General features: G+C 35.7%; 1 protein-coding gene across 2 annotated transcripts in view; it reads right to left on the bottom strand.

Moving 5' to 3' along the window:
- VWA8 (von Willebrand factor A domain containing 8) overlaps positions 1-27,262 on the bottom strand; it is a 179,730-nt gene that overhangs the window by 79,123 nt on the left and 73,345 nt on the right. For both annotated transcript variants that reach the window (XM_053970435.1, XM_053970436.1), the window contains exons 20-25: positions 24,205-24,276; positions 14,105-14,181; positions 5,163-5,238; positions 4,383-4,518; positions 2,924-3,043; positions 820-1,025 (exon numbers count right to left, since the gene is read on the bottom strand). In XM_053970435.1, the coding sequence (XP_053826410.1) occupies positions 820-1,025; positions 2,924-3,043; positions 4,383-4,518; positions 5,163-5,238; positions 14,105-14,181; positions 24,205-24,276 (687 nt within the window). The remainder of the gene's footprint in view (positions 1-819; positions 1,026-2,923; positions 3,044-4,382; positions 4,519-5,162; positions 5,239-14,104; positions 14,182-24,204; positions 24,277-27,262) is intronic.

Below are 27,262 nucleotides of genomic sequence, written 5' to 3'. Positions count from 1 at the left end.
ATGTTCTAATTGTATTAATTACATTAATTTCCACTATTTTTTAAAAAGATCTAGGATTCAATAACTCAAGAAATGGCCTATAAATTAACAAACTACCAATTTTACAACTATAAACAGAACAAAATAAAAGCACTGCTATTTCAAAGAGCATTAAGACACTTTACATTTCAAATACTTCAGGAAAAAACATCCTTCAATTTATAAAAACAGAAGTCAGACTTTACTGTAATATTTAAAAACCAGATCATCATTAAATCAGAATTCACAATTTTACAGTTAAATGTGTGTAGGAAGTAATCATGAATCCTACACATTCCCTTGGTGAGTTGTTATCCATCTAGCATTTTCCTTAGAAAAAATTCACTACAGATGTATTATTGTTACGCAGCAGGAATTTCTTTTTTTTCCACAGGAAAGGATTAAACCCACAAATTTTATAGCAGAATAAAATTAACAGTTGCACTGTCCTGGAAGTATTGTATGTTAAATATGGAGTTTTATAATGAGGGCTAGTATGAACATTGCACACAGCATTCACAGTATGAAATTTTTTTCTCACACAGTAGAAAAACAGATTTACAGGTTTTTTTTTCCTATCCATAAAAATATGCAGAATAAATATCTGCCCATATACATCTGTGATCCTTACCCTCTGACTATCTGAGCATCTTTAATATTATGCTTCTTTCAAAATGTAAAGTGTTTCACAAGAATTAAATAAAAATGCATGAACAATAGTGGCATCTTCCTGAAACCTTCAGGCATTAAAAAATTAGTATTGATGAACTCAAGTTTACAATTAAATCTGATGTACTGTACCTGTAAATGTTTTACAATGTTCACAACTTCTCTAGTTGAATAGGGGTAGTTAATAATTCCTTGGTCAGCTAAGCTCCTGAGCTCTCCAAAAGCAGCTACCAGTTTTTGCAGAATTGCCTCTGGAACATCGGGACCATATTGTTTAAGCATTGCCAGTTCTGACTGTGGTTTGGGATTATCAACAGCATGGCAACTAAAAATGTCCCCTACAATGAAAAAAAGAAAAAGCACAGAGTTAGATAATTTATAAAGAAGTAGCATCACAATAGCCACTTTAAGTTTAATACTGGACCTCTAATAGAAAAGATATGATTCAAAAGAACACGGAGTACCAAGTTGCTAAAATTGTGAAAAATGTGAAGTATAAGCTATGAAGAACATTGAGGTTTCTGGAAACAGAAAGATCTTGCCTGTCATTTTAATGAAGCTGATATCTTGAGGGAGAAATCAACTTCAAGAAGAAACAGAAGTCAAATGAATTCAGGAAAAAATAAGAGAAAAAATATTTTAAGAAAACATAACTGGTTGAATGGAACCCATTTTTTAACTTCTTCAAAACACCATAGAATGCAAGGAAATCTTGAAATGCAGGAAGGCCCTAATGCAAACACAATTAAGAGGTCTAGAGGAAATACTGACTTCATTTTATCTTTTCTCCCTGCCTGTCTTGAAGTACGGTAAGAAATTTGGCAAGATATTATTTCCATACATTGGCTTTATATTGATACCAAACATAATCTATAAATCGAGTTTATTCATAAAAAGTCTCAGAACAGTTGTACAAAACTTTGAAGAAGCATGATCAGATCCTGCAGAAAAGCAGAAGAGACCCTAAGTCGGAAAAATAATATCAATAAAGAACCCCAAAGACTCAATCACACCTCTGCCATGTGGATCAAGAGCAGTAACAGTGGGTTGATTAACCAATCAATTTGTTTATTAACCAATTTGTGTAAAGGGTCCATGTAAGGAAGGAAACTAGGCTATGAAAAAGAAACACAACAATAAATTCTCTTGGGGCAACATAGCTTGGTGAAATTCAGAGCCAATGAGTTTCGGACAGAGAACGTCCACTCCGTGGGAACCTGACCTGAAAAACAACGAACTACCAGGTAATTATTGGTTTGCAACTTTTTTTGAGTATGTTATTTCTTACAGATTAAGCATTATGGCCAAAGTTAACAGGCAAAACCACATAAATTAAGGTTCCTGCATGAAAATGTCCAAGCTAACATAGATAATACAGTCAGTGGAGTCTGGAGGGTATTCAGTTCATAGCCATCATGTAGCAGCAATGCCAAAACCTTGCTAGAGGCCCACTTAGACTAACACTGGGCTATACAGACAAATGAATGCTTCACCACTTGCCCCTGTGCAACTTAATTTCTTCATTTTGCATGAGATGAAGCTCTAAGGAATCTTTGCTGACACACAGAATTTCTGGGACCTACCAGGAGCTTTCCAAAATAAGGCTTCTGTTGATATAAAAATCGTTTATGTGAAATTTGGACAGCTTTACCTGATACTGAGATAAATTCAGTATCTTGTCAAACATACATATTTAACTAAGGCCATATGCATGGAGAAGCAAATAAAGACTAAGAAGCAGGTAGCACAGTGCTAGCAGCAAAAAATATAGTAGCCTTTACTATTGAAAGCAAAGAAAAGAACCATCCATTAAGCTACCATCTCTCTTACCAAACAGGACAATACACGAGCTGTAGCTTGTTTGATATGGGGAAAAAAATAGTGAGTGGTTGAGAGAGCTGTCAGGTGTCAAGCTTACAGTTAATTTGTTTGCAGTATTTGTATACTCTATACACTCATTAACCAAGATTCCCATAACCTTGTGTCTGCAATATCCATCCAGGTCCCATAAAACAAAATAGTTTTAACACAGATGATCACATACAGCTTTTTCATTCAGGGCAAGTTCGGGCACTTTTATTAAGATACATAAATTTACATGATAGTCTTAATGTCTTACATGAAACAAAGTATCAATATGCATAAGGGCCCTTCTCCTCATGAAATCTAATTAATAAAGACAGATATTCTATTAGTCAAGTCTATTACAGATCATAAATTAATATGAATCACTTACCTAATGTGCCAAAAAAGTCATTACCCAAGAAAGGGAATCCAGGCCTATTTGTCAGAACTATCATTCTAAAATCAGGATGAATAGCTATTACATTTTCTCTCCCCTCTACATGAGCATGATCTGGAAAATAAATAAAATGTATTACTTGCATATTTAAGCTTTGCAATCGTAAATGAATGAACATAATTAGATTAGGAGAAGAATTCTCAGAATTAGAAGAAAAATTCTTCTAATTTAATTACATTCTTCTTGGAATTAGAAGAACAGTTACAAAAAAAAAAAAAGGGCTCAATAGCTTCTTACATGTCATTCAACTGAGTTTTCTAGCATGCATTTTAAAGTTTCATAGTTTGTTTCACAAAAATTTAACCAAAGTAATTAATTGAAAAAACATAAAAATGCATCCACTGTTCTTGGGGAGCAGACTACAGGTTTTCTTTATATTTAATTTCACTAAAATGGTGAAGCCAATGGTGAATAAAATGTGATTTATATAGGTCTGACATTATTTGATCTGGGAAGACAGGACCAAAATTCCTCCTGGTTACTACAAAATTTGTGAGAAGACAGAGATATATTATTTAACACATGTGAAGACTCTGGTTCTCCAAAACTACTCAGATTGGCCCCATTCAGAACCTTGTTCCCTTTCAGCATGATACCAGTGGCACATGGTGTTTGGGAATCCTTTAACTGCCTCTAAAAAACTACAGTAATAATTAGAACTGGCTAGCAAAATATTTTAGAATAAACCAACCTAGAGTTTATAATGACAAGCAAAACTCAGGTGTGCCATGTAAGTATTGCATGATTGCTACACGCAAACATTATTCCCAATATTGTTAAAATAAAACTAATTATATAAAGTATGGTGTCTAGTAGCATCAAGAGATACCTTCAAACATGGTCTTGTTTTGAAAAATAATGAAAAGTATTTATTTCCTGGAACCCAGATGAATTAAATTCCATCAAATTACAGATAGCCTCATCGTGCAGGATATAGTTAAATAATTAAGTAACCATATACTCAAGTAAGCATATGCAATATTTGATTAGATAAAACCCTGAACAATTGGACCCTAGATATACTCTTATCTTTATTCCAGACCTGATCCAATGATAACCCAACTGTCTAGATAGGCATAATCAAGATCATAATTTTCTCAACAAAATCTTTATTTCTTATGGTGAATGAGAAGCAGAGAGGTCAAGTTACACTTTCTGGGTTTAGGGTTTTTTTTTAATTCTTCAGCAAAATTCACAAGAATGCTAACTTAAAAAAAAAACCTTAGTGGCTATTGTGATAGCAGTAGAGAAAATTACTGTAAATTCTTTAATTGTAAACTTAGGAACAAACAATTTATCCATTTGGACTGGTTTGTGTTGCTACGGAGCAACTGAAAACCAGCAACATGTTACATTTTACTGTAAATGGTGAAAACACTTCCACTCTACTTACTGGCAACAATTCGCCTTCCATCTGACAAAACCATTTCCCCACTTTCCACTAAAGTTTTTAAGATACAGGTAACATTTGTTGGTGCTTTGTCTGCCTCATCAATTACCAAAATATGTCCGAACTTCACTGCTTTTACCTAGAAGAGAAAGGAATCATATCATCACTGCTGGCCAAAACCCTGCAAGGAGCTGCATTACTGATTTCTCAGTGAGCAGGAGTGACACCTTGGTGGCACTGAGACAAGAAAGGGACTAAGAACAGGGATAAGCTGTGACCAAATCACAATAGAAGGAAGAAGAGGCAGGGGAGGCAAGAAAGTTGGGTGTTTCCATTTCTCCTGGATAGGGATGGAAAGGAATATGCCAGGCAGGGAAGTGAGGAGCCTGACTGTGAACAACTTGGAGCGCAGACAGAGAAGTGCAAAGCCAGTTTGCATCTAGACTTTCAGTAGCTGAAAGAACTGAAGAAAGGCTGCAACAGCTGTTTGGAGCCCGACTTAGCATGTAGGTGTGAGGTGCTACAAAGCAGAAGGAGGCAAATATCACTCTACCAGTTAGAATGTGTCAGGTTAATACTAAATTATTTTCCATACTCATTTTGTGTGTGGGAACTCCCAAGATTATCATCTTATTCACATTTGGCACAGCAAATGTGACAAATGTGACCGAATAAAAATTAATGTTTGTTACCATGCTCACTCACTGTGCCATGAAAAATCAAATCACCGACATTTTAAATCAGAAACCTTTCCAAATATAAAATCCAAATGCTACTACTGACCAGTGGTGAATCTTCATATATAATAAGACCATCCTTTACAGAAGGTTGTAGGGTGAGGCTTTGGACAGTGGTATCCCTGAAATGTGGAAAAACAGATGGTATTAACTAAAAATACACAGGAATTTTAGTTACAATAAAATGCAAAATGAATAAATGAAAAACTGAATAGTCTCTTTCTAAGAGGAAAAAAATATCTTTTTTTAGAATACTTGAATAGTTGGGAACAACAGTGTGCCCACTTAGTGGTCAAATGTGAATATCCCTGCCTCTGCCAGGACTTTCACAGTAGTTCTCCATTTCTCATAAACCCTGAAAACAAAACCACTGAGAAATGAATTGGTATTTTTTGTATGCAGGCACATTACTGATGTTACTATTTCTAGTTAAGTATGCTGAAACTGTCATTTATGTGACAAACAGGAATTGTTCCTGTTTTAGCTGTTCTTCTCCACATACCATAATGAAAAAGCCTATAAACAAACAAATAAATCCAACAACCTATCATGTAGAATTCTTAAAATAAATTCTTTTTAGTTCTAAGTCCTACTGGCTTGCTACATTTTATATCATGAACAGTATAAGCTCTTAGATGGGACAGAGGCTTCAGCAGCAGAGTTTCTTTCTGAAATTCTGTGTTTGAACTGCTCCATTACTTTTTCTTCCAATTTACAACAGTGCTAATTAAAATCTGTAATGAGAATATTCCTTAATCTTCACTATTTAATCTATTTTAACCACCACTGAATGTACAGATAAATCAAAAACAGTTGCAATTCAGAAAGGTGAAGCAACAGACATCACCACAATGGAATCACCTGTATAATCTATGTCTATAACCTAGGGAAAGCCCCTCCTGAATGTATAAAATACCAGACCTTTATCATGATCTGTATAATCAACCCCATTTACTTTGGGGTTCCGATGGACCAATGAGCTAGAGAATAATCATGGGTCATGACAGAAGGTCCCCAAGGCTCCCACGCTTTCATGGGCAACAGGAAATTCAGTCTTAAGGTAAGTTGGTCTTGCTATCACTTTCCTCCTGTATTTCAAAATTTGGTTTAGTCTGTGTCAAAAGAATGATGGGCTGATCACAGGACAAAACCCATCTGGAAAACCTCTTTTAGCACTGCTTGAGATACACATACTGGTCCATTGGTAAGGTTGGTAACCTTTGCACTGTATGTAACATTTGATACAACAAATCTCTTACCTTTCACAGCTGTGCTGCGTAACAAAACTGTTTGCTTAAGCCTAGGTGACTCACTCTTCCAAATATCCACTTAGTTCTATCTTTAATTTTGCAACACCTTGCAAAAACCAACAATTCTGATAAGCTCCATGTATACAGGAAACCAAACAGTACTGTTAGCAGCACACCACTAAGTGGCCAGCTTCCAATTACAATTTTAAACTGAGAGGATAACTTGCACATTTCCTTTATTTGAAACTGCTGTCAGCAGGATTTCTGTCCCTAATCACTAATCATTTCTTGCTCAGTTTTAAGCCCACAATTGATTTATCCCACAGTTTCCATGCACAGAAATAAAGCAGAGGGCAGAAAGAGAGACTTTGAATGTTTAGCTACCTGATCTGAACTCCAATCCAAAGGGAAAGGTTACAAAGATGGGACCACATTCACTTCATTTAACCCAGTCACAAGTAGGCAACCCTGCCTCAAATAGTTATCTTAACATCGTATTCACTTGCAACATATAACTTTTTACATCCTTAAAATAAGCAGTAGCACTAATCTATTATCTTAGAAATCATACTGTGAACACAAAAACAAAGCTTCTACTGTCATCCTGTGTGTCTAAGCAATTTATATGCTGGGCAGAGAAATCAATAACAGATCCAAAAATAACAACAAACCAATTGTTTTTGTTTCTTGAACGAATATTATTGTATGTATCAGCCTACCTCCACGATCAGTTAACATTTCTGATTCAAGCCTATACAGCTGCAGATGCAGAAGAATTTTAAAATGCATAAATCAAATGCTGGAGTATATGAAGGTCATAGTCACAGGTACTAATTAGTCAGAAATAACTCAAGGAAAAATGTTCTGAGGAATTAATACAAGGTACAAAGGGGAAAAATTTGTCAAATTTGAACTGTGATCTCTTTAAAGGAATAGAAAGGTGAGAAAATGAGAGGACCCGAGGATAGGATAGGTCAAGAATAATGTAAAAGGAGATGAATTACAGGATGCTTTACAGGTCATAAATTTGCACTTAGGAGATAATGCATGAAAAACAATAAAATGAACAAAACACATCAGGAAATGAAGATCTCTAGGGATGCTGTGGATGGTCACAGGTGACGGCATAAGAAAAGACAAAAATGTCAAATGGTGTTTTACTGTAACATGAAACAGTACTTTACTTTTGCTGAATGAGTTAATCCTCTGGCTCTGCAGAGATTACTTACAACCCCCTAATACGGAATACTGAATTCCATAATAATCAGCAGCCCACACAAATCCTTAGGATGATCTCATTCTTCAGAGAAGACAGAATTGACATATTTTTGGGGAAAATAAACACTACAAGAGTTTACTGTTCATTTAAGTGCTATTACAAAAGTAGCATAATCAGAAAAAATATAGACAGTATCAAACTAAAATAAAAATTATCATCCTGAATCTATCTTCTATTTTTTTTCTTATTTTATCTTTCTTCTGCTTTGTTGATAGTCAGCCTTAATATTTAAGGAAATACACTGGGGAATTTGCAATGTATTACAGAGTTAAATGTAAGTCAAACATTAATTCCACTGGCTTGATAATTTAAGTGTATGTGAAACTCCTGTATTTGCTTAGGCTATTCAGACATGTATGAATGATTTTACAAGGGTTATAACAGATTAATGTTATTTTCCTTTCAGAATTATATGCCATACACTTATATATCATTAATTTCTGTTCTTCAGAAACCTATCATGACCCAAACACAGTAAAGAATGGCTAAAAATAAACTGTCTCCTTAGGGTTTTTTCTTAAATTCCCACTTTGTAACAAATTATGTAAATGTAAAGGCATTGAAATAAAGAAAAGATAAAAATACACTAAGTCCGAAATATTTTTGAACAAATGGCAAGCAGCATTTCCTAAATGCAAAATATGTCTGGCACTCATAATTTCCACAGGAAAGGAGCTAAAAACTCCAATTCACTTCCACTTAGTAATAATAGCACCTTAATAATAACTAACAGGCTCTAACAAAGACATGAATACCAAAACCTCATAATTTCATCACATTCAGCAATGAAAATAGGTCTGACACAAAGAAGCAAGACTGTAGGAATGTAGAGTGAGAAAAACTGTCTGACATACTGTCATCTTACTCAACTGAACTGATTTTGTCTTCGCCTGATTGTAAAAGAAAAATACAAAAAGCTCACTAATGTCTTTCCTGAGAATGTACTTTTACTTTTATCAAGGAAGCCATTCTCACAAGTGCTCCATTTAAAAAGGAAAAAAAAAAAAGAAAAAATGTTTACTACTGAAATACAGCAACTACTCTGACAGAACCACTCAATTCTTAGTAGGACTTTTGAGAATTCTTCTCATGTTTTTTATTAGCTCATACCACTTTTATTTATTTTTTGCTACTGCTGCATTGTTTACCCTAAAGGCAGCTATTTCTGAGGTCTGCAGACTGACTCAAACATACTGCTGTGACAGTTCCTGTTTCACTGACAGCAATGCCTTCCTTCTAGAGAACAACTATGAACTGTGTCAGGAGAAATTTCCATCAACCTCAGAGAGTTAGTTGTTATCCTCTAGTTTAATAAAAGGTGTTCCAATGCTTTAATTTAAGATTTGAGTCCCCAGAAAAGCTTATGCCCTAATACAGGACACAGTGTCAGGGCCCCAGCTAACATCACAAACACTCACATTCCGTGGAATTACTCCATCTTGACAAGTGCAGAAGGACTGTATTGTCCTGACTTCTGTATGCACTTATACTGAGGCTAAAAGGATAAGAGATTATTTGTGCAAAGCAACCTTGTGTTCTAGGGGTCCCTGCTCACGGTAAGAAGGTTACATAAATCAAGCTCAGGTCTGGCCTTCTTCTGATTCACCACACAAAACTTCATGGTAGTTGAAAGGAAAAACCAGAGATGTAGAGGGTATGCTCTAGAAATTCTCCTTCATTTCTGTGAGGCATCTATTATCTAAATACCTTTGTGCATAGATACGTATTTCTTCTCAATTACATGTCAATCAGACATGAATATACCCATCTGCTGTGACCTAATTTGAAAGAGTATTTGAAAAATAATTAGTCCAAAGGCCATTTGAAGCTGTTAATTGGTCAGTTAATCCACTCACGGATTATCCTGATGAAGAGCAGGCAATCCCAACACAAAGAATCAATCTGCACGATTTTGACATTTACAAATTAATTTCTTTAGTCAACCTATCACAGAGACATTGCATTGCATGATCTGACTGCTATGTTTAGGAAATTCTGAAATATCTGAAAAGTCAACCAGATGTCTCATTGCTCTGTTAAAAATGACCCTGTAAAGGCTTTTAGACTTATCTGTATGAACTGATAATTAAATTCACCTTTTTTTTTTTTTTTCCTGCTAGGCTATTACAGCTACTCAGCAGGACATGAGTTTGTTTAAAATGCAAGAAATTATTTTGACTATAAAGGTACTCATTACTCAGTATGACTGCAGGTGGCAGAAGAAAGGTCAAAGGGAATTATGTTTAATTCATGTTATATGCTTAAATCTGAAGTTACAAAATTACTTGTATGTGATCCATCTGCCAAAACAAGATGCAAAATTCACTCACTCTAATTGTAAAATCCATAAATGGGGAAACATGACACCGTGCAGCTTCCCTTATTGCTTGTAAGAATACATTTAATTGATTAAACAGTGAGAAACTCTTACTTCAGCTTTAGAGGAAAATGAAACAACAGGGTCTTCTAACCTGAGCTATTTCTCTGTAACAGCCATGCAGCAGGATATTAAAGCAGAATTCAATGCCTACAAAAAAGAAAAACGAAGTAGCTTTCTAACACCTGGAATGTGACAATAACAGAGCTAGTCAGCCAGCTTATGAAAATATAAGATTGGAAACAGGGACCATCAGCTGGCATGAAATCTTGAAAGCTTTGCATTGCAGCTCTGTATTGGCTGAAAATGTATTTAAGAAAACAGGTAAAAAACAAGTAAAAAACCAAAAAGACACCTATTATGTAGTCAGTGCACTCAGCTCTTCACAACATAAATCTTCATGACAAAAATGTATCATCTTATTACTAATTTCCAAACATGAGCTACATGAAGAATAAAGTACACACTATAAAATACAATATTAAAAGAAAATAATCTAAACATTAATGATGCATGAATCGTGAGAAAAAATTACACAGACTTTTGTTTTGTGGCTGCCAACAAACAAAAACACAACACAACATCTCCCCTCCCTTTGCTGTGTTCAACTGAAATAAACCAGTGCACCTACAGAACACTTCCTTCAACAGCCCACTATGGAAATAGCTTTTCTGTATTGTTCATTTTTAAAAACAGACCTGCAGAGCTATATCAGCATTTAAGTTATTTCATGTGGTCCTATATTCTTTCAAGAGATGATAATCAAATGCAATTCGGAGAACAAGTACAATGTAATTCTAGTATCCACCTGTACCTTGGACAAAGGAAGCTGTTTCTTCTGAAACAGCTTTTTAAATTGGAATTTAAAAAGTCTGAAGTCAATAAAGCTGAAAGGGTAGTTTTAAATTATCTCAATAGGGGAAACAGATAATTAGATTTTATACTTATTACATGTGCTGAAAAAGAGGGAAAGAAAATCAAGATCTGAAGATTAAAGCACAGTTTGTAGTTAAGTATTGCTTGTAGGGACACCATAAGCTCATTTTCCTACCTCAAACTCCCCATTAAGTGGATTGTTAAAGATCACAGCAAAATTACATTTCTTTTGAAAAGGATAACATATGCAAACTCAGGTAAGTTTTGGAAAAAAGATCATCAGATTACTGTAATTTTTTAGGGAACTAGAAAAGGCACAACACAAAATGCAGTAGATTTTTTAAATGAACCCTGTATCACACTTTCCAGTCATCAGTCACTAGAATAAATATAGTAACTCTGACAGGAAGATGTGATATCAAATCAAGATGCCTTAAGCAAATTGTTTGTAAGGAAATGTATTGGGACACATAGAACAAGGTAGTGTAATATCTTGAAAGAGAACACTAAGATAATCAGATACAAAATAGAATTTCAATAACAGTATTCCATTGACAGTGTCAAACATCACATTTACAACAAAGATAAATTGCTGTAGCATATACGTAAATGCTTAGAAAAATAAGTTATCTCAACTTGTAAGAAAAAGACATCAAATGGAGAACTAAGACTTAACATGGCTAATTTAGGGGTAAACCTGTTTTATCAAAAGCTAAAGAAGAAAACTTCCTACATTCTCTATTTCAAGAAAAGGCATCACATCATATTTACTAGCTGTAAATATAAAAAACAGCTTGAGAGTATGACAATTCCAAATAGATGCAAACTTAAATGTTTAAATGACAGATAAAGAACATCTTACTCCAGCAAAATCATTCTTTCTGTAAAATTAGTTAGCAATTTGATGGTAACAGAAGTAAAATTAATCTCTTTTTTCTTTGGTCATATCAAAGGAGACAACTATTTAGAGTCCATAATACTTTCTTCTGACATTTTTATGTAGGAGAGCTGGGAACTTACAGTTTTATACTTATCTATTGCTCTCATCAGTGCCAAGAAGGATTTTACGGTCTTAATAGAGCATATTTTCTTGCCTGAGTCTTCTCTAAAGTTTTACTTTTTTTTTTCCTTCTTTCTGTGGAATCTTCTTGGTTTTAGAGACTTTGTAATTCAAAGCAAGATATCATGAGGGAATAAAAAAAAGCAAGATATAATGAAACATATATATACAATAAAGAATAATAAAGCAAGATATCCTTGTGAGGGGAAACAGAGGAGCATACACTGAACTCTTCTCTGTGGTGACCAGGGAATGGCCTGAAGTTGTTTCAGGGCAGTTTAGTTTGGATATTAGAAAAAGGTTCTTCACCCAGAGAGTGGTTGGGCACTGGAATAGCTTCCCCATGGAAGTGGTCACAGCCAAAATGTCTGAGTTCAAGAAGCATTTGGATGATGCTCTTGGGCACAGGGTGAGATTCTTGGTCCTGTGCAGGGCCAGCATGGACTCTGATGATCCTAGTGCTTCCCTTCCAACTCAGCACAGTCTATAATTCTATGATTATCAGTTTCCATGAAAATTAATTTCCTGATTTAATGAAATACTAACTTGATCTACCAAATTTAACTTTCAGATTTTTCTGTAGAACCACTGGAAAATTCTTTCCACATCACTCACAGGAGAGATAGCAAAAGTAGTAACAGAAAGGTTCATAAAATAATGAGGCTTTCCAGAGTTCACAAATTTAGGAGCAACACAAATACTTGACTTTGTTACATTAGCTTGGAGAACATCACATTTTCTTACAGCCAGTTTCTTAGTTACTGTCTGTAAAACCAGTACATGTTTAATTTCTATAAGAACTCTTAAAAGTTCTTTAATATTAGACAAAGTAAAGCTGTTGTTTATTCTGCAACATGTAGCTGGTGTCCTGTACCTTATAAAGATTGTAGAACACTGTATTGGCAAGACAATAAATGCACATTTTTCTTCCTAGTGATGTCTCAACTAGCATGCAGTAATTTATACATCATACAGCTGCATGAAAACCCCAAATATGGTGCTTATACAATGTTCTCCTGAACTATATGAATTCATATTAAGCACTGTTCTGCTTCATCACTGGAGACACACAAAAGGACACAAATGGTGTAGTACTTTGTGACATAATTGGGATTTGCAAAAATCACAGTGTATTTTATCCAGATGAAGTGGGTGGCTGTTCCAAGCAGGAAAGTTAACACAAAGCTGAAAGCAGGAGGTCACAAAAGCAGCATTTCATATAGAAGCGATGGAAGTCTAGAAAAATAGTATAAAGGAAAACAACAGTAGAAAAGTAATGAGATAGAGCTATCCAAGTATCAAGAATACAAGTACAAGACATTTGAAGACAAAAATGTGGGTGAGAGAGCGAGAGAGAAAGTGTTACAGAGTCTATGCTGTTAATGGGCAAAATACCAAAGATCGACATTTTCATTAGCACTATTTAAAAAATAGTGATTATGGAAAGAGGCAGGGGGATGAAGCTAGGAAGTTGAAGAGAAAGAGATAAAGATTAGGAATGAAGCTAAAATGGGATTCAGTTAAATTGAAAATGAGTCTTCTAGATATATTTATTCTTTATTTCCATTTATTAGTTTCAAGTTCATGTTATAAAAAGCAGGCAGATAATTTCCTATTATTTCAGCTTTTGAATTGTTTTCAGTTGGTTTATTGACTTGAAGTCTGTTGTTTAGCTTATGATGTAATTTTTCTAACCCAAGCTCTTATGGGTGAGAAAGAAATACATGCGCTTAGCAGGAGTGCCAAAGGAAAAAAGCCAAAAAGTCTATGTAAAATGTTTCTTGTCTGATGAGTGATATATTCAAACAACTTTTCCCTCACACAATACCTCATGCTAAGGAAATCTTTCCAGAAATGACAGCAAAATATAACTTGCCTTTTGAACAAGGTTTAGCATCAGCACACTTTGAATTCTACTTCCTCATGTATCAAACAAGGTGATTGCATCACATTCTTGTACCCATTCCTCAACCTGTCAGCTTACTGCCTCTGCCAGACACATTCCTGTGGTTTGTGTGTCACTTGCCATAATAGGGGGTCTTTGTTCAAATAGTAAACACACATTAACTTCAGAGTTAACATGAGTCTTAATAACATGAGAAATTTGACTAAAACAAAAAAGTATGGAAATCTAACACATTCTTACCTATGCAGCTGTAAATACTCTCTGGGTCTGTTTAAAAGGTGAAGGAATCTGTCAACAACCTTGTTTTTCCCAACACCCTGCAGTAAACAAATATAATATTAAGACATAATACAGATGCACATAGTAAGAGTTATAAACCCAGAAAAGATACTCTCCATACTCCTTCATAGGTAAATACAACTTCAATCTATTTCAGAAAATTCAGAACACAAGTTGATTACATGTATTTTATTTTATCTATATATTCACAAAATACCTACCTGTCTTACTAGAAATAACCAGAAATAGTATTGTGTCCCTAGAGTTATGTCACACATGCTATGCATCCTTTAACTAACACAAGTTTTTCCAGCCTTTTTATCTCACAAAGGTATTGCAATGTCAATGCTAGGAAGTTGTCTTGCACTTAATAGGCAAAGTTAATTCTTGGTGGTTGTAGGAAACATCCTGTAAATGTCACATGGAATTGGGGCATAGCCTTGGTAATAGTTGCTGATCAAATTCCACTGGAGTTACAAAAAGAGACCCAGATGGAATCAGAATTCAGCTGGAGATAAAACTGATCTATAACTCTATTGAAGGATGTCTGCATTAGCAAGCTGTGGAAAATTATGACAGTGAATTAGGAGTTGCTAAGACCCTGGTGCGCCCTATAAAAGCGTTTTAGGAACTGGTATTTCAGCACAGGTCTAACCTAGTCCCAAGGAAGGAATTATCAAAGAGCATGAATTAGGTGGGCTGCTGGGGAACATCCTCCACTTCACTCTCATCCTAAGAGAGATGAGTATGTACCGAGCTGCCGTAAGGAAATTCCCTTCAAAAGTACATTCTAGATCTGGTCTGAAGTGCTAATGTAGGTGCAGAACAAGATGACAGCTCACACGCAGAAATTCTTATCCCTCCTGCAAGGAGGTGGCTGCAGGAAGCTCAGAATGCCAGTGAGAGTGGTTGCAAAGAAAAAGGAAACAGCCGAAAGAAAAGCTCAGTCATAGACCAGCCAAAAGCTGTTTGACAAGACACTATCCCCCTGCTGAGATTCTCACTCTGACTGCATGAATGTATCTAGTAGTCTACACCAGTGTAAAGAAGATAAATATAACCCAAGGAAAGATTAAAGAGATTAGATTAAATCAATTTGGGTTCCACTTATCTGTTTCACTTGGCATTGAAACAGAATAGGAGCCTTCAGAGCTGCAAGTTATGACATTTATGACTGTAAGTTCTAGCTGCGTGATGGTAACTGCCAGCTGCAGAATTGCAAACGGTTTCAGCTTCTTAAAACGGGACCACAGTCTCTCCTCTGACTACATTTGTAAAAATGGAGAATCATGCACATATGTATAATGAAATCACAGAAGGAGAGTTCTCACCATGAGAGAAGAGGAAAAAATACTGCAGAGGAGACAAAAATAGAACTACCTATATTCTACTGCAGACTTGACTCCCACACAGAAGAGCCAACTCTGTTAGTGCTCTTCCACATGCTTCCTGACGAATCTTCTTCCATCTGATTCTTCAGAAGAATCTACAGCTTTATATAGGTGTAGTAAGAAGCTGCAACACACTTAACACCTTTCACAGTAGTTTCTGAAAACTGTCACCTGAAACAGCTCTCCACTGCTGTGAAAGCGGATGAAATTGTGCTCACAAGTTCTTGCAGGAACTTACAGGATGTATCCATTTGGTGGGAAATTTTCAAGTTCAGAAATTTTATAAGTGACATTAAAAGTAACCAGAAACAGGCTAAGAATCCCCTAGTGGTGCACACAGACAGTTTTATTCACATATGTTTCCTGCTACTTTCAGTCAGATCATAAATGGGTGAATAAACAGGAATATTTCTAATGTCAAACACAAAACACCCATGCTGAAAGCAACTTCCTCTCCTAAGAGAGCTAAAGATGGCTGTGCAGATGTCTGCACACAGCTTCTGTACCAATCCCAAGCTGATTGCGTATCCTGTTTCAGTGCAGAGTGGGACTCCAGCCAGCTGTGGCCAGTACAAAGATGATGAAAGAGATCAACATACTGAACCAATGTAAAACATACTTAATATTACACAAAGTCGTAACTGTAATTAAAAAAAAAAAAATTACAGTTATCAAAGTATCAGTGAAGTCAATGGGAGCTGTGCCGTGACCACATCTCATCCTTTACTCATTTTTATCTGTGCATCTCTATACACTCTTCACGTATTTCCTTTTATTTAAGTATACTTCAATTTCAGAACATCATACATTTTTTAAAAGGTGTATGCAGTATTTAAAAGCCAAAAGGCATTCCCACCAGGTTTTAGCTATTATAAACAAGTTAACATTGCCCAACTTCTAGACTGAAGTGCTTCAGAGGGTACATTGTGTGCCTTCACAGAGGCTGTGGTGTACCACATAAAATCTTTGGCTGGTGACAGTAGCTGCAGCAAAGTTCAAGTCAAAGCTTTTTGATTCTATCCCTCTACATTCCTACTTCATGACAAGTTACCATTCCTCTAGGTCTCAGCTACTCCACTAAGAAGTCACAATATAATAGAAAGGAAGAGACCAAAGATATTCAGAAGGCTCTTTAGCACCATTAAGAAACTCCAAAAAACCAAGAGTTTGGATGAGTTTTTCCCTTAAGTACTATGCATTAGTGTAAGGCCAAAAAAAGCATGTTTGTTCCAAATTCACCTGACCTCCATGGGATAAAGAATATGGGTAGTAGTCTTCTCCAGGTGAACGAGAAATGTGGAAAATGCTTACACATTTTGGAAAAATAAAAACCAAACCAACTCTAGTTACAGGCAAGAAACAAGAAATTACAAAAATGGCAAAAAAGTCACCCTCCTTTGCCCTGACTGCCAAAGATCAAGCTGGATCTTCTGAACACCCACACAGCTAGCAGTAAACTATTTAAACAGGAATAACCTGAACTACCTTTCATATGAACATACTAAAAGACTAAACTGAACTTGGATTGGATTCAGAACATAATCTCATGTAATTTTGCAATTATTGGAGGCTAAGGTAACGTTCAGAGGACAAGCCAGTTTGCCATTAACACTTGATGTGTACTATTTATATACGCATTATTGCAGTTACTTAATTTAACAGAAATATAAACATATGCTAATTAGAGAGAAAAGAACATCTGTGTTGGTGTTACAGCTGAACAGAATAAAAATACTTCAGAAAGCAAATATTAGACAATTTTTACTCCATCAGACATATGGGACAACTGAAATAGAAAAATGGGAAGTAAATATCTGCACTAATGAATAGCAAACAAGAAATTATGCAATTAGAAGGCAAAATAATTCCTTAGTTAAAAATCCTTCTAACTGACACTGTAAACACTTGCTACCAAGGATGAAATGGCTTCATTTCCTAGCAGAAGCTGCAGTTTCAAATATAAACAAGGTTGTTATAAGTCCCAGGAGACATTTTGCAATTCAGGATGCAGAACTGACAACTGAAATTTGTCCCCTCCACAGCCCAAATAAAGCCAATAAATTTCCGAAGGAACTGGACTCGAGTTTTTGAAATTAACAGTCTGCCTCTTAGCAAAAAAAAAAAAAAAAATTCTAAATCAGGCTGCCTCATTTTTATTTTCTTTTAAATGATTTGCAGGTCATACTGAAGCAGCTGAAGAAGTTGCCATGTTGTGCTCTTCGGTACTGCCCTTCAGCTGAAACACTGCAATCACATCTTCTCCATATCAGAGCACTGTTTCATTACAAAATAATGAAACAAATTTTGAAACTGGTAAAAAAGCAGTTTATCACTTTTTCACCTCAAGAAGTTTCATTTTATAATTAATTTTAAAATTGCATTATTAGAAAATGAAAGACAAATTTGAGTTAACAATTTTAGTACACAGAGCCCTCATGTCAGAGTTCTCAGTTTCTAACATCATAGAAAGTGTTGTATTATCATGATCACAGAAGCCTTTAGCTGAACAATGAAAATAAAGAAAATGAAAACACTTTTCATAATGCTCCATTTCTAACCCTGGGTTTGGCACCAAACCACCTTTCATGGCTACAGCTTTCGTGTTTCTGTCAACAAAGACATTTGCAATGCATGTATTGCTGAGGCTATTTTGGCTGAGGCTGCAATTTTTAGACCAGAGGATATGTCTCTGGCTTTCCAAAAAAATGTATTATTACCAGCAAAGAAACTTGTAGTACCTGTGCAGAATTATTTCACACACTCCAGGTGTTGAGAAGCCCTGCTTGGAACAAATGTGAACAATGCATTCTAATAACTGCAGAAGGTCTGCCACCAGCAGACTCTAGACATTGCTACCAGAGGACCACTGCAATTGACCCTATCACGGCTTGAATGTTAGCAACAGATTTAAATACAAAAGCAGTGGTGATTTTAACTCTTGCCCCAGATGCAATCTATGTATTTATCAATTACAAAAGTAAGTGTTCTGTGGTTTAGTATCTCATTTTTTTAAATACAAGTTTATCCTCTGGGGCACACCAAAATTATGGTGACACCAAAAGAAGAAAATTTCACTGTAATAATCAACTTAATTCCCTGACAGGAATCATTAATGGAATGCTTTGGATACACCTCTGACTGTAGTTCTATATAAGCTTGTATAGTTGATGTCTTTTTCTGACTTTAAGTACAACCAGAGCCCTTCAACCCAGAGCCCTGTCAGGCTAAATACAATCATTGCATTTCCAGTGAGGTAAGACAACTGTGGTCCAGTGGAGAGGAGCATACAAAAAGTCTCTGAGGGAAAGAATCAGTGAGAAGAAGTATCCACAAGAAAAATCAATTCCTTTTTTCTTTTTTACTTCTGGTTCTTCAGTTTAATGTGTAAAGGCAGAAAGCAATACTGTAAGCAGAGACACATTTTAAAAGCATGCCTATTCTCGTATGTGTACACACTGACAGAGAAATATTTTCCGAGTTTTCCACAACTGTCATCCCTAATTCTCTAGACAAGAAATATCATAGCATTTGGCCCAATTTAGCTCATTTGGAGCTCAGTTTCTTCATGCTTACAATAATAATAAAAATTTGGTTTGGGATAGTACATTCTTGACTTGCAGAGGAAACTGTCTATTTTTAAACAATTTTAAGTAGGAAAACAAGACTTATTTCTAGAAAAGTTGAAATGCCAAACATTTGCTATTTCAAGTTTTTTGATGACTGATATTATTACACTCTCAGGTTGTACTTAATTCAATTTCACAAGGAGTTAGAAATAAAAATATTATATTAGAAGAAAAGATCTAATCAAGCATGTCATTTTAAATATCTTTAAGAAAGACTCAATCATTTGTCCTACTAAATTCTTCAAGAATAAAATAAATTCCTAGCGTGAGCCCAAGAATTCATGTAAGTTGATCTCCCAGTTGAAGAAAGGCAGCAGAAAGGATGAAATTACATTCTGTCAGGGAAATATATTAGGAAATGTACCAGAATGCCATTATATTTCTAAGTCCTTTTAATCAGAGAATGGTTGGGGTTGAAAGGGAACTCTGGAGATTATCTAGTCTAACTGCCCTGCTAAAGCAGGTTCACCCACAGCAGGTTGCATAGGATTGCATTCAGGAGGGTTTTGAGAATCTCCAGGGAAGGAGACTTCATGGCCTCTCTGGGCAGCATGTTCCAATGCTCTTTCACTCTCACAGTAAAGAAATTTTTCCTCATATTCAGATGGAACTTCCTGTGTTTCAGTTTGTGCCCATTGCCCTTGTTCTATCACTGAGCACCAGTGGAAAGAATTGGGCCCCATTGTCTTGACATCCACCCTTAAGGTATTTGTATACAAGATCCCCAAGATCTGACAAGATCCCCTTCTCCAAGCTAAACAGGCCCCACTCCCTCAACCTTTCCACTAAGAGAGATGCTCCAGTCCACTCATAGGACACTCATAGCCTTCATAGGCTGGACACAGTACTCATAATTAATGTATTTCTGATAGTCTGCTTACTGTGGGTTCACATCAACACTTTTAACAAGTGTTGCCAGAGTTTCTTTCAGATTATTTACAACATTTAGCATCTTCACAGAATTCTTCATTCTACTTCTGAACAGCTCACTCAATAACTCATGGCAACAGAGTGATGCCAAATAAAATAACCTCAATTTTGCTGTTGGGTGTTCTAGAATTTCATGGCAATAAAACAATTCAGAAGTGAGAGGTTTGTGAGCCTTCTCTATCCAGAAAGCCACAGATCCTATGTAACCATAAATACTATCTGTGATATCTTCAAAGACAGCTGATGGCTGCCAAGACCTCACCTATGACTAATAAAGGTGAAAGAATCCAACACACCTCTTTACATAACCTCCAAATGCAACTATTTGGGAAATTTATATTTAACATTTAAAATTGTGAGACAAAATAAAATCATTTCAGCCAATGCTATTTTCCAAGGTTTTCCACATAAACAAACTCTATTTATTAATATAGCTTCTCTTGCATTTGCTGAAGAAAATCCAAGGAGACAGTAAAAGATATAAGTAGTGGCCAATCCATGAACTGCACATCATCCATCAGGAAAAATATCATCAAAACACAGTCTAAAAATTCTCCTAGGTAGTAAGAATCACTACTCCAGTCTGTCTCATGAAGCTCAAAAGCTACTGCAAGACCTGTATTTAATAAGCACATAAACAGTCACTGCAACATTTGAAATAATGGGGAGCTCTTGCTGCTCTTTGCCTGCTGGTGTGAGAGCAATATGCAGCTTCTTATTCTCAGCCAAAGAAGAAGCTGCTTTGCAGGTGCTTTGAGAAACTGTAGATGGTCACAGATGAATTAATTCACGCTCAGACTACAGGCTCATTCAGGAAGCAATATCAGAATCCATATTTAAGGCACTGGCATGTCCTTTACTTGGAAATATTTTATAGCTGAAAATTCATATCTATCCACTGAACTCAAAGAAACCTGTTTTTTTTTTTGTATACAAAATGGAAACACATTCCAGTTAACATCCAAAGTAAATCATCAACCACTGTAAACCAATATTTATATTTCATGTAAAACATTTATGCTGTGAAATCCTGAGTCATATAAGCCCCATGGAACAAACATGATTTAAGTGTGGAAAAGCAGTTTACTTCAGAAGCTGAGTACTTCTAAAAATATCTGCTGCCATCTGACACTTGTCTTCAAACTCTCCTCAGTTTCATTAAAAAAGCCAGTCCCTAACATCCACCAAGATAATTTAATTATAATTTACTGATACTAATTGTCGGAGTCTGTAACTTGAAAACAGTCTTGGTAAAAGGGTTCTCATCAGTCAGCTCTCAGAGTTATAGAAGAAACCACATTTACAGACTTTGAAAAGACAGAGGCCTTAAGCTAACAGGAATTTTGTGTGTGTACATGTGTTGTGCAAACAAAAGAGGCAAAGGTGGAAAACTACATATGGTCAACCAACCAAAACCAAATCCAGACTCTAAAAGAAAGACTACAGGTCAAGCCTTGCACATTAACTTACAGTTAAATGGAGATACTTACACAGTCATCATTTTGAAGACCAGATTATGTCCTAAGGTAAATGCCAACTCAATTAATATTCTAGGAAATGACACAAGCATTCAAAGGGATGTTAGTCCTATGTTTTGAAATACTAAGGTTCAGAGAATTTGAATTTTCACTTATTGCACTGAATTTCCATGTTTCACTCATTCACTAATAAGATATTTTTAAGAGAAAGGAACTCAAAACAGTACTTTGTATCTCCTCAAAATCATTATCTGTTTTTTCCAAATGGGAAACACAGGTACACTCTGATGTATATATCAAGGCATCACAAAACCCTAGCTTCTTATACAGACTGAACTGATAAAAGCAACTGAACAGAAAAAAAAAAAACTAATTTAAAAAAAAGATTTTTAAAAATAATTTTCTTTACAAAAAATGGATGAAAACACTAATATCTTCAATGAGGTATCTACACATACTGCATGAAAGCACAACTGATGCAATATGGTTGCTTTTAAAGTACTTGAACATGATTCATCATAAGCTGCACAAATTTACAGTAAAATATTTAAGGAATTAGCCAAGGAATTTCTAAGTGGTTAGTGATCATTCCTGAGAAATGAAGAATGACTGTTGTGGCTCTGAAAAGACTGCAGAATGGCAAATACAGCACTTCAAACTTAAAAAACAGTATTTTGAAAGGAAAAGGCCTGTTGGCCTTTTCTTAGTCACATACAAAAACTTTGTATGGAACAAATTTGTAAAGAGTAAACCTGGAAGTACTCAAAAGTATGTTAGCAATTAAAAAAAAAAAACAAAACTGTATTGCTGATTTGCCAAAGAGAAAGCTCAGCAAATCAACTAATTTTCCAACTTAATGGTACAGCTGAGCTGATGTCTGGAATCAAAGCAATATGTTCCAATAGTTCAGTCAAATCTTTTAATACTGTCTTCAATTAGAGACTCAAAAGATGGAAGAAAATGTGACATGCATTAAGTTATTAGAGATGAGAATACAACTGCTGGAAAAATCCCTTATTCCTAATAGTTGTACTTGCATAGTCTTCAAAACTTTTCTGCCAAATGAGGTATGTGTCAGAGCCCTGATTTACTACTGGTATACACAAGCTCTTTCCCCACACCTAGGGTTTTACTTCTCAGTATTGAAGGTCAGCTCTGACATGGTTTTCTTGCCTTGCCGGGGTTCCTTTGTCTCCCATGCTTTGGGAGCTGCATTTACACTCAAGCCCTTGCCTTGGTTTCTTCCCAACCTGCACTGTGGCAATGCTGTGCTTGGCCCTGATCCTGGGATCTTGCTGAACCCAGCCTGATCTCAGACTTGCCTCATTCACCATGGACCTGTCTGGCAGCCACTGAGCACTTGGATGACCATGGCTGCTGTCCCCAGACCTGCTACTCTTGCTTTGGCACTGAGGGACCGCAAAAGTTGTCATTAAGGACTCTGTCCCTGCCTCTGTCTTCCTGTGGTTCTGCCTGCTCCTGCTATTCCCTGCCAGCAGTTGCTGCAGGCAATCTGTACTACATAACATTTTCAACACCAGCTTGGAAGAGGGCATAGACAGCACTGTTTATGAAATAAAATAAATAGATCTCGTTTCATTTATGAAATAGATAGATTTCTATTTATGAAGAGATTAAACCTTTTGGAGAAGCTGGCATTTATCCATCAAAAGTCTACAGAGGTTTCAAATAAACCATCTTTGTAAATTCAAATTGATAACAAGGAAGCTAAACAGCATATATACTTCAATATACATACATTAATAATAATTAGCGTTTTATATTCATTGCAATGTTGGTTAGATCATAAGTGCTTTGTGTTAGACATTTTCTACAGACTATTGCAAAACAAAAAGAGAAACATCTGCTAAAAAATGATTGCATCCTTGCTAAGGGACAGCTAAACTAAAGGGGGATTACTTTTTGGAAAAAAACAAACCTCACCAATAAAGTATTGATCAGCCAAGATTCTAGCCAAAGAAGTATACAAATCTGCTACTCTTTTAGAGAAAAGTAATATTTAGCTATCAGTAGGATTTAGGTAATACTGAAGTGTCACCCCTTACCTACCACTGGAGATTTTAAAGGAGTGGTTTGATACATAATCAAGAAGGATAACCAAAGCCATTAACTGTAGATTTTAATGATCATGATGTTACATATAGCTATTACTATGTCATGAGAGGTTTAGATTGGATATCAGAAAAAAGTTTTTCACCCAGAAGGGTGTTTGGACACTTGAACAGGCTCCCCAGGGGAGTGGTTAGGCTTGACAGAGTTCAAGAAGCATTTGGTCAACACTCTCAGGAACAGCATGTGATTCTCAAGGATAGTCCTTTGCAGGACCAGGACTTGTACCTTGATAATCCTTGTGGGTCCCTTCCAACTCAGAATATTCTGTGATTAATGCCTTGACTTTTTACTCTGACAACCATATACAACACATTTACGGCATTTACATTTTCCACAAATGTGTGCCCATAACACCCCTAGACACTGTTAAATAAGGAATTGAAAAATGGGCCAAATACCTCAGTAGTAGAAATGAATGCAATTACAAAGAAGCAAAACAGAGATTTAATTTTGTTACTGAATAACGAGTTTGTTCCATGCATTGCAAGAAATATTTAACTCACCTGGTTGCCAACTAAAAGAAGATGTTCTCCCAGCAGAAAGTCCTTGAGCATATCTTCCATTACCATCATATGCTAAATAAACAAAACCACAACATTCACTTGATTTTATGCTCTCAAGTTTATGCATTCACTAATGACAGTGGTACAACAGGAACTTAACTTCAAGGATTTGAGGCCAAATATTTTTGAACTTTATACTTACAGCTACTTATTACATAGCAAGAGCCTCTCAGCCAATAATAGCAGAGGCAATATATCCAGTGACTAGAACAAGAAAGCATTTACATTCTCTGCTCAAATGCATTGTGGGAGCCTGATTTCCCTAAATACTTTTAGTTCTTTGTAATCATTCCTTGTATGTTTCCTTTTAGCCTAGTTGAATGCTTGTCACCCAGAGTGTAAGAACTTTCTTTTAGTTTGTGCCAACTCTCCAGCAATATCCTAGTAGAACATTACAGAAATCAGATAGAGAGAATGAAAGACATATGTTAATTATACACATATAAATATAAATATATAAATTATTAAACATTAAACACCAGGTCTAACTTAATAACAAATATACTTTTTTTGTTCTAATCAAACTTTATTTTCAAGGAAGATAAAGATAGGACAATGCATATTCAAGTCTGAATGTGTTTATATGTGTCTTACAATATGTGCCTCACTAATCCATTTTTATTAATTATTAGTTCATATGTGCCTAATTGAAGCCAAAATGCTGGACATCTATTTTTATATATATATCCAGTATCATAACAGGTAACATACACTGTACATCCAGTACTTTATCTCGCTTCTCACAAATGATTTGTTTAAAAGGATAGAAAGGATTTCAGGATAATGTGGCAATGCAGACTACTTTACTTGCAATGAAGTCGTGTATATTTCTCCACTGTATCTAGTAAAAATAGGTCATCTGTAAGTAGGTCAGTCAACCTACTTAGAGAAATGAGTGATTGTCTTTAAATAAATACATGATCATCTCATCTCTAGGACTTGATTAATATAAAAATTAAAAATCAGCGGCTTGCTTATAATTTCTGAGCATAAAACCCCTTTGTTTCTGTGTGAAGGATATTTTAAATTTCCAAATCTCTGTAGAACACAGGCTGGGGGTGGGGAAAGAAACTCTTGTAAACACAGCTTAATACCATGAAATCCTAACCAGGCATTTCAAAAGACTACTGAATGCTCAACACACAATTTAAGGAGAGCACTTCAAGGAAAATTATTCTATTTTTTGGCATGTGTATACACTAGAAATTTGTAACTGAGGAGAATAAATATGACCAGACATACGAGAAATTCTAGGAAGTCAGTTTACCACACACACTGATTACAATTTTGAATTTTATTGCTAAGACACAAATACATCCTTTTGATGACTTTTTTTTAATCCTAAACTGAATAAATATACGTACATTATGGCTCCCCTGAAAAGCAGCTTACCCACCAGAAATACTATGTAATGATACTTCTTCTTTTGTTGGTTCTTTTTTTGCACCAGGACTTAAATTAGCATTGTGTTATGATGCACGCAGATATGTAATATTAGCTATTTATGCAAAGGACTTGTATGTAGACACATCCGTTACCTTTATCAATCCATGTTCCTCAGTGCCTTGTCTGAAAATTGCACTTGGCATATTACCAAAAAAAATTACATCCCTATGACACCTGTTGTGGACCAACAGCAATGTTCTGTGGCAATATTAAATTTCACTGTAATGTGAATAGTTTCAAGACCAAACATATAAAGGCAAAAATGTACGTGTTTCATTACACTGTGCAGCACTACAGAGGGCTGAGGACATATCTTTTTCTCTGTTTTCAGTTTATTTCCATGGCTTTTAGGTAATGAAGCACTGCACTAAACTCAAATCAAATTCGTTCTCCAGCAGGTTTTGTTAAATGATCATTACAGCACTTGAATCACCAAACTGCAAAGTAGCAATACAGAAAATAAGAGTAGAATTCATTTAGAAATTGGAACACCTATCCTGACTGGTATTTGGTTGCTGTTTCCTTCAGCATTTAGCAGGCATAGCTATTCAAAGACAGATACAGAGCAGGTCATTCTCTACAGCAGTTTTAACATAAGTTCCCTGAATAAAATCTGAACACAGTTTGGTCTATGGTTTTCTGAAGCTATAAGCAAGAAGGTGGAAAAAGCAAAGCAGGTGTTAAGTCCTAGGAGAACTCAGGATTTCATTTCCAAGAGATACAAATTATGTGCTTTATCAAAATGGCAACAGAGAACAAAATCTCACATGAAATGTTAGTAAGGAAGATGAAGAAGTCTGTCATCTGTTCCCCTTGTCATCACCTTCAATAGGTGAGACCCATGTAGCATAGTCTTTCTGAGGCAAAATTGTAAGTGAGGTACAAAAAAGGACTAGGAAAAGAAGTGTGGAAACCCATACCAGGCCCCTAAAAGCAAAGTATTTCACCAGATCATGCTATCAGTATTGCCTTTCAGTAGCAAAATATTCTAAAGGTAACCAAGATAGTAAATCTCTTTCTAAGGATACCTTTGTCTGACAGTTTTGACGCTTTTAGGCTAGACAGAGAAGAAAGCTGCTCTACAAAATGGGGTGCTGGAGAAATAGAAACCAAAAAGCCCACAGTCATAAAGATCTTCCTTTTCCTTGTATTCATTAACCACTCTTTACTACTACTATGAACTAATTGACACTAATGTCTAATTAATAAGCTAGACTATTTAAAAGAAATAATTAATAACTCAAATAACTAATTTTCTAAGTACTATTTTCCTTGCTTTTCAAACATGAAATATTAATTCTAGTGTAAAGGAGTGTATTGGGTCTGGCTGAGTTGGAGCTGGTTGGACACGAAGGGTTATAGTGAATGAGGGGACATCAGTCAGTAGTGGGGTTTCACAGGGCTCCTGTGCTCTTCATCATCTTCATACATGTCTTGGAGGAGATACTAAAGAATGGGAAGGGGTAATAAGCAAGTTTGCAGATGATACAAAACTGGGAAGATCTGTTGACTTCCTTGAGGACAGGGAGGCCCTGCAGAGAGACCTTGACAA

The sequence above is a fragment of the Vidua macroura genome, chromosome 2 (assembly GCF_024509145.1).
Source record: "Vidua macroura isolate BioBank_ID:100142 chromosome 2, ASM2450914v1, whole genome shotgun sequence".
In the NCBI taxonomy this organism is placed as follows: Eukaryota; Metazoa; Chordata; class Aves; order Passeriformes; family Viduidae; genus Vidua; species Vidua macroura.
This window is presented reverse-complemented; position numbering and strand designations above follow the sequence as displayed.